Genomic DNA, 8,646 nt, shown 5'->3' on the forward strand with positions numbered 1-8,646 from the left:
GGGAGTGGGGACTGGCCCTTCTCATCCAGTTCTGGCAGTGCTCACCCTTGTCTGCAGGACTTTTCACCTGTTGAGAGTGTTCAGAGGCCTCAGAGGTCAGTTTTCTTAGCCCCAAAACTAATTTGCACCCACTTGAATTTCTGTTTTAATTACAGTCAGACTTAGTGAGTCTTACCGCAGAGCTGACAGTAAGCTAATGTCGGGGGGGTGGGGGAGGATCTGGCAACTTGATGCTTCCCTCCACGTTTTCGCCTGGGGCTTGCCCTCCCTGCTGAGGAAGCTCATTTGATTTTCTCTCTTATTTTTAATGAAATCCTGGTCTATGCTAGGAAACCTACTTCCCTGCCTAGGCTGGATCACCCTCAGGAATGAGTGGGGACTTCTCCGGGAGATTCCTGTCCTCCTTACCCATACCTCACGGTTATGCGGCCATTGGCCACGGCCTCTGACCTATGCCCACCTGCTCCCGCCACCCCTGGAACATTCTGCTGTGGCATCTCATCACCTCCAGCTGCCTTGGCACCCCCAGTGGTACCCATCCCCTAGGCTCCCCAGTGTCCTGCCTAGTGTCAGGTCAGGTGTATTCACACAGGATTGTACATTTGTCTGCTGCAGAATGGTGAGTGAAGTCTTGCCTGGCAGGCATCTGAAGGGTGTCATGTGTCTTAGACACAAAATGTGCTTCTTTCCTTTTGTTCTCTCCTCTGGCTGACTTCAGATGTCTGTTTACATACCAAAGATAAAATGCTGGAATGTTACCAAGACTGCTTTCTTGTGCCCCTAGAGGGGATGACACAGCAGGGATGAATCAGCACTACCCCTCAGCGGGGATGCCTGATGACTCTGACTGCCCCTCAGCAGGGATTACTAAGCACTACCCCTTAACAAAGGTGACTCAGCAGGGATGACTCAACAGGGATGACTCAGCACTGCCCCTCAATAGGGATGACTCAGCAAGGATGACTCAGCAGGGATGGCTCATTACTGCCCCTCAACATGGATAACTCAGCAGGGATGACTCAGCACTGCTCCTCAACAGGGATGACTCAGCAAGGATGACTTAGCATTGCCCCTCAACAGGGATGACTCAGCAGGGATGATTCAGCAGAGAACTCGGGGATGATGCTGACTGCCCCTCTGGAGGGATGACTCAGCAGGGATGACTCAGCAGAGATGACAGCACTGTGCCTCAGCAGGGATGACTCAGCACTGCCCCTCAGCAAGGATGACTCAGCAGGGATGACTCAGCGCTGCTCAACAGGGATGACTCAGCAAGGATGACTTAGCATTGCCCCTCAACAGGGATGACTCAGCAGGGATGATTCAGCAGAGAACTCGGGGATGATGCTGACTGCCCCTCTGGAGGGATGACTCAGCAGGGATGACTCAGCAGAGATGACAGCACTGTGCCTCAGCAGGGATGACTCAGCACTGCCCCTCAGCAAGGATGACTCAGCAGGGATGGCTCAGCACTGCCCCTCAACAGGGATGACTCAGCAGGGATGACTCAGTACTGCCCAACAGGGATGACTCAGCAGGGATGACTCAGCACTGCCCCTCAACAGGGATGACTCAGCAGGGATGACTCAGCACTGCCCCTCAACAGGGATGACTCAGCAGGGATGACTCAGCACTGCCCAACAGGGATGACTCAGCAGGGATGGCTCAGCACTGCCCCTCAACAGGGATGACTCAGCAGGGATGACTCAGTACTGCCCAACAGGGATGACTCAGCAGGGATGACTCAGCACTGCCCAACAGGGATGACTCAGCAGGGATGACAGCACTGCCCCTCAACAGGGATGACTCAGCAGAGATGACAGCGCTGTCCCTCAGCAGGGATGATTCAGCAGAGATAACTCAGGGATGACTGACTGCCCCTCAGCAGGGATGAGTCTGTTTTGCTCCAATGGAAGCATCCCTAGTGTCCATCAGCAGGTGAATGGCCGAAGTGGCATATACTGTAGTCAAATTCAGCTATAAAAAGGAATAAAGTATCAATGCATGCCACAACATGGGTGAACCTAGAAAATACTGTTCTAAATGCAAGAAGCCAGACACAAAAGGCCGCATAACATATGGTTCCATTTATGTGAAATGTGCAGAATAATAATAAACATGTATAGAATAGCAAATCTGTAGGGACAGACATGAGGTGAGTGGTTGCCAGAGGTGGAAATGGGAATTAACTATAAATAGCACAGGGTACCTTACAGAGATGATGGAAATGTCCTAAAACTAGATTATGGCAATCGTCGCACTACGCGATCAGTTTATTAAAAAATCTGATGTGTACGTGTAAAATGGGTGGATTTTATGGCTTATAAATTATACCTTAATAAAGGTTGACAAAAAATGTGGCTAAATAATGGTGACTGGTGGACAGCTCCCATTACTTTTAAGTTTTCTACTGAATTTCAGTCTTGTTCTCTCTGCTGGAGATGTTCCTTAACAAAACTGATCTGGGTCAAGCTCCAGCGGCCAGGAGCAGCACTGACTATTGGCTGTTTCTCCGTTCCTGGGTCAGGTGCTGATATTTCGAATGTTTGCAATGAAGCAGCCCTGATTGCTACCCGGCATCTGAGTCCTTCTGTTGAGGAGAAACACTTTCAGCAGGCCATCGAGAGGGTCCTCGGAGGTGAGCTGGGAGTCCTTGGGGAGGGAGGGGTGTTTGCAGCTCTGGGCCTGGCAGGCTCACCCTCTGGCCCCAGTTTGAATTCTGCAAGCCGGCCGGGCACAGTGGCTCACACCTGTAATGCCAGCACTTTGGGGGGCCGAGGCAGGTGGATCACTTGAGGTCAGGAGTTTGAGGCCAGCCTGGCCAGCATGGCGATACCCTATCTTGATTTTTAAATACAAAAATTAGCCGGGCATGGTGGCACATGCCTGTAGTCCCAGCTACTCAGGAGGCTGAGGCAGGAGAACCTCATGAACCCGGGAGGCAGAGGTTGTGGTGAGCCGAGATCGCGCCACTGCACTCCAATCTGGGTGACAGAGCAAGACTCTGTCTCACAAAAAAAAAAAAGTCAATTCTGCAGACAGGAACCAATTTTCTAAACCAACATATGGGACTTGGGATCTACCAATAGCTTTCATGCCCCTTCTGGGAGCACCATTTAGAAATTGAAAGGGATAGGCCTTCCAGGCCATCAGAGGCCCAAGGAAGCATATTAGAACCAGGTTTGAATGCCTACTGTGGAGGGCAAAGAAGCTTTCTTCCCTGAAGGGAAAGGATGAGATTTCCTGGGAAAAGCCTCCTGGAAGCTGTAGGGACCTTCCTGAGCCTCCTCAGGACAGTACTGTTGTGAGAGGAGTGAACAAAGTGGATTTCTTTTTTTTTTTTTTTTTTTTTTTTTGAGACGGAGTTTAACTCTTGTTGCCCAGGCTGGAGTGCAGTGGCATGATCTCGGCTCACTGCAACCTCTGCCTCCCGGGTTCAAGTGATTCTCCTGCCTCATCCTGAGCAGCTGGGATTACAGTCATGTAGCACCACACCTGGCTAATTTTTGTATTTTTAGTAGAGATGGGGTTTCACCATTTTGGTCAGGCTCGTCTGGAACTCCTGACCTCAGGTGATCTGCCCGCCTCGACCTCCCAAAGTGTTGGGATTATAGGTGTGAGCCACTGTGCCCAGGCTTACGGTGCATTTTCTTCAGCTTGGTGGGGAGCGGTATCCATCTCTCTCTTCAGCTCAGCAGACTGTAGAGTGGGCTGGGTCACAGCCTCCTGCAGCTAGGCCAGCTTGGGAACTGGAGTCAGCTGTGAGGAAGGGTCTCCGGTGGCTGCCAGACCAGGCAGTGCCAACACGGCCTTGCTTGGCCTGGCTCTCCCTGGTGCAGTTCTGAGGGTGGAGAATAGGGAAGTGGCTAGTAGCCATCCTTCATGGTCCACCCCAAGCTGTGAGAGCTGACATTGGTCAGGTGGAAGAGTGTTCTAGCTGCTGCTTCTTTATGTAACCATTTATCGAAGCATAATGTATACATAAAGTACTTATGATACTGAGTATCTCAAAGCAAACACTAAAGCTGCTGCCTTTTTTTTTTTTTTTTTTTTAAGTGGAGTGTTGGGATCTTGCGCTGTCTCCCAGGCTGGAGTGCAGTGGTGCGATCTCGACTCACCGCAAGCTCCGCCTCCTGGGCTCAAGCAATTCTGTTGCCTCAGCCCCCCAAGTAGCTGGGACTACAGGCACGCACCACCACGTCCAGCTAGTTTTTTGTATTTTTAGTAGAGATGGGGTTTCACTGTGTTAGCCAGGATGGTCTCGAACTCCTGACCTTGTGATTTGCCTGCCTCGGCCTCTCAAAATGTTGGGATTGCAGGCGTGAGCCACCGCGCCCGGCCAAAGCTGCTTATTTTTATTTAACTTAAAAAAATTGGCCGGGCGCGGTGGCTTAAGCCTGTAATCCCAGCACTTTGGGAGGCCGAGACGGGCGGATCACGAGGTCAGGAGATCGAGACCATCCTGGCTAACACGGTGAAACCCCGTCTCTACTAAAAAATACAAAAAAACTAGCCGGGCGAGGTGGCGGGCGCCTGTAGTCCCAGCTACTCGGGAGGCTGAGGCAGGAGAATGGCCTGAACCCGGGAGGCGGAGCTTGCAGTGAGCTGAGATCCGGCCACTGCACTCCAGCCTGGGCGACAGAGCAAGACTCCATCTCAAAAAAAAAAAAAAAAAAATTAAAAAAATTTTTTTATAGAGATGGGGTCTTGCTATGTAGCCCAGGCTGGTCTCAATCTCCTGAGTTCAAGTGTTTCTCCAACCTTGGCCTCCAAAGTTCTGGGATTCTAGGTGTGGTCACCATGTGCTGCCACCAAAGCCTCCTGAGGGCTGTCCTGGTGTGATTAGAGGAGTTTGAGGAGGGCTGGCTGTGCCATCTGTGCTTTTCCTTTGTCCTGTTACCTGCCCGTACACTGGGCTGTTAGGGCACTGAAATCATCCCTCTCTGTCTTGTCATGCTGTGCTGTCATTTTTAGTCAAACCAGAGGATATGGTGCCTTTCTGTGTTTCACATGCAGCTGTTCCCATTGGCTTCAAACGGGCCTGTTTTAAGGCTTCGTGTGAGGTGTGTGGGATGTGGGTTTCACTGCAAAGCAGAAGGCAGCATGGAGCTGGGGCTTGGCCTCTGCTGTCTGGTATAGACAAGCCTGGGGATCAGGTGTAGCTGCAGACACGGCTGGGCGCAGAGGGGGGGACCTCATTTCCAGCCACCTACTCCTGCCCTGCCTCACTCCCCTGGGAATGTGATGTGTAGGTCTTGAGAAGAAGACCCAGGTCCTGCAGCCTAGTGAAAAGACAACTGTGGCCTACCACGAGGCCGGACACGCGGTGGTGGCCTGGTTCCTGGAGCACGTGGACCCCCTGCTGAAGGTTGGTCTTCCCACCCTGAGTGAGTCTGCCCGGCAGGCTGGGGCCTGGAATGTCTGTGCCAACCTGTGGTCATGTGGGCATGGGACATTCAAGGGTTGGCCCTTTAACTTTTTAAGGAATATACTGCTCTAGAATTTGTCAGAAGAACCCTTTGGGGTGGGAAGGAAGAGCACTGGGTTCCAAATGGGGCCTCGGCCATGCGACTCCAGGGGGCAGCCTCAGTGTTAAACCCACCTCACTCCTGAGCTCTGGGTTCCACCATTGGCCCCTCCAGAGCCTCTGCAGGGCAGGCAGAGCAGAGGTGGTTTCCATGTGAAGCCCCCAAAGGCGGGTGCACTTCTTGGGGCATCCCCATGGTGTACGAGGGGCCTGGGTCAGGCTCTCTTCTCTCACGTTCCAGTAGAAGGACCTGTGGTCAGAGCTAGGGTCAGGTGGCCTGGCCGCTCTAGGGTGGCTCCTGGAGGAAGCGGGGACAGTGTTTGGGGTGACAAGGGCATGTGTCCTGTCCTCAGGTGTCCATCATCCCCCGGGGCAAGGGGCTCGGCTATGCACAGTACCTGCCCTGGGAGCAGCACCTCTATATCCGGGAGCAGCTCTTCGACTGCATGTGCACGATGCTCGGGGGCCGGGTGGCCGAGCAGCTGTGCTTCGGGCAGATCACTACGGGGGCTCAGGACGACCTGAGGAAGGTCACCCAGAGTGCGTATGCCCAGGTAAGGGTGGGCGTCCCCCAGCGCGGGCTGCAGGAGGCTGTGTTGGGCGCAGGCTCATCCTGGGTTCCGCACTTGCAGATTGTGCAGTTTGGGATGAGTGAGAAGCTGGGCCAGGTGTCCTTCGACTTTCCCCGACAAGGCGAGGCCCCAGTGGAGAAGCCGTACAGTGAGGCAACCGCCCAGCTCATTGACGAGGAGGTCCGGTGCCTCATCAGCGCTGCCTACAAGGGCACCCTGGACCTGCTGACACAGTGCCGGGAGCATGTGGAGAAGGTGAGTGTGGGCCGGGCGCGGTGGCTCAAGCCTGTAATCCCAGCACTTTGGGAGGCCGAGACGGGCAGATCACGAGGTCAGGAGATCGAGACCATCCTGGCTAACACCGTGAAACCCCGTCTCTACTAAAAATACAAAAAACTAGCCGGGCGAGGTGGCGGGCGCCTGTAGTCCCAGCTACTCGGGAGGCTGAGGCAGGAGAATGGCCTAAACCCGGGAGGCGGAGCTTGCAGTGAGCTGAGATCCGGCCACTGCACTCCAGCCCGGGCTACAGAGCAAGACTCCGTCTCAAAAAAAAAAAAAAAAAAAAAAAAAAAAGAAGGTGAGTGTGGCTTCTGCCCAGACGGTCGTGGGTCCCATGTTGGGTCACGGTCAGGCCACACCCGAAGGCCACACCCATCCTCGAGCTTGCTTAGGTTTGGTCTGTGAGCATGTCCTCAGAGCTGTCTGACAGGTGGGCCGTTGTTTCCAGGTGGGCCAGCAGCTCCTGGAGAAGGAAGTGCTGGAGAAGGCAGACATGCTGGAGCTGCTGGGCCCTCGGCCCTTTGCGGAGAAGTCTACGTATGAGGAGTTTGTAGAAGGCATGGGCAGCCTGGAGGAGGACACGTCCCTATCCGAGGGGCTGAAGGGTTGGAACTGGGGACAGGAGGAGGAGGACATGGAGCAGCCTGTGCAGGGGAGCTCTGCATAGCCTGTGGCGGTGCCTGCACCTGCTGCTGGGTGGAATTCACGTGACTGCCACTTACCTGGGACCTTTGCAAAGCAGCTGTGGACTCTCACCCAAAACAAATTAAAATGTGACAACTGTGAACGGGTGTTTTAGATCAGGGTGCTCTGAGCCCACATGCAGGGAGTGGGAGTGGACAGAGGGGGTACCCTGAGTCCCTGGGTCCTGCTGCTGGAGGACAGTCGGGTCCAGGGTTAGATGGGAGAGGCCCCAGGGCTCTGGCCCCTGTGGTGCTGAGGCTGGCATGAGTGTAGCTTCAAGAGGGACTTGGTGGGGCACCTTCCGTGGAGGCGTGTTGATGTGGCCATAAAGTCACTCAGAGGAGCCTGGGCCCAGCACAGAAACCCTCACAGTTTGGTGGAATTCAGAAAAGGAGAGCGTCAGCCAGGTATCAAGGGTGAGTCAGGTTTCTAAAGCAGCTGTTTGGATTGGTGGAAGCTGATCTGTTGATCTGTCCTTAAAAAGGATTAAAAAGGAAAGTCCACACCACGCACAGGTGCGTGGCTGAGGCGGGAGGAGGAGCTGTGGGGCCTCAAACCTGGGTTCCTCATCCGGGCACCCCCCACCCCCGCCTGCACCTTGGCTCCGTGGCAGCACTGCTCCGAGTATGAGGGACTTGAGTTGCTTAAAAAACCTGGCCCCTGTCCTTGGGTGGAGGTGCTCTCACTGCAGGATGTATCTGGGTCATCGGTTCGGTTCCTGTGATCCCTTTTTGTTGGAGTCCTGGAGAGGGAAGCTCTGCAGGGCCCCAGCCGGCTCAGGGGTGTTTGTGGAGAGGCCGTGGTCCTGAAGCCTCAGCACGCGGCTGCCTCTGACCCTGGTGCCTGTTCATGAACCCTTTTCCTGGGGTTGGGTAGCTCCTAATTTTTGTTAGGGAGGCCCCTTCTGGGCTCTGAGCTCCAGGCCCTTTGGTGCCTTGAACTGAGGGAGGCTTTGCTTTTTCTTACCTGGGGTGTGTGGGACTCGGTGAGGATACCCCTTGCGCTGTCTCCAGTACGTGACCTACCTCCGGGATTCACTGGGGTCAGCAGCAGTGTCAGCCTCAACCATGCCTTGGGGTGGGGGGGATGCGTGTCTAGGTCACCTGGGATGGGACCTGGGGGATGCCCATTTGCAGATGTCCTGGGTGAGCGGTCGTAGGAGGAGGCCCTGCTTGTGGGTCACCTGGGATGGGACCTGGGGAAGACACCCTTTTGCAGATGTCCTGGGTGAACAGCTGGAGGAGGAGGCCCTGCTTGCTGCCCTGGGCACTATTTGTTCTCAGCCTCTCTCTCGACCTAGGCCAGATCAGACACTGGGGTTTTGTAGTACATTTTATAAATTGCTTGTTACGTTGGCCTTAGAGCCTCAAAAATATAATTTCCAACTGGGGGTGAACACGTTCAACTTTTGCCGTTTGTAAAATGCATATCATCGGACTCAACAACTCTCCAGCACTCAACCTTCATCATGGCCTCCACCAGACCCAGAGTAGCTGAGTCACTTGGGGTCCGGTTGGGGCCTGGTCTCAGGTCCCTCAAATGGAGGTGGGGGTGCTTCCTCAACCCCACCGTGCCCCGGTGACA

The 8,646-nt window shown here is 54.3% G+C and overlaps 1 protein-coding gene and 1 long non-coding RNA gene across 2 annotated transcripts in view; both read left to right on the forward strand.

The window, feature by feature from the left end:
• The window catches only part of LOC715685 (mitochondrial inner membrane m-AAA protease component AFG3L1), a 29,000-nt gene extending 21,835 nt beyond the window's left edge, over positions 1 to 7,165 (forward strand). The window contains 6 exon segments of the mRNA XM_077986837.1: positions 2,528 to 2,638; positions 5,253 to 5,368; positions 5,881 to 6,081; positions 6,160 to 6,354; positions 6,827 to 7,017; positions 7,019 to 7,165. Of these exon segments, the coding sequence (XP_077842963.1) occupies positions 2,528 to 2,638; positions 5,253 to 5,368; positions 5,881 to 6,081; positions 6,160 to 6,354; positions 6,827 to 7,017; positions 7,019 to 7,148 (944 nt within the window). The 3' untranslated portion in view covers positions 7,149 to 7,165.
• Positions 215 to 2,366, forward strand: LOC144338211 (uncharacterized). Its single transcript, XR_013412174.1, has 3 exons — positions 215 to 1,049; positions 1,092 to 1,616; positions 1,735 to 2,366. It is a non-coding gene; the product is annotated as an uncharacterized LOC144338211 (long non-coding RNA).
• Positions 7,166 to 8,646: the final 1,481 nt, after the last annotated feature.

This window comes from Macaca mulatta, chromosome 20 (genome assembly GCF_049350105.2).
Source record: "Macaca mulatta isolate MMU2019108-1 chromosome 20, T2T-MMU8v2.0, whole genome shotgun sequence".
Taxonomy (NCBI): Eukaryota; Metazoa; Chordata; class Mammalia; order Primates; family Cercopithecidae; genus Macaca; species Macaca mulatta.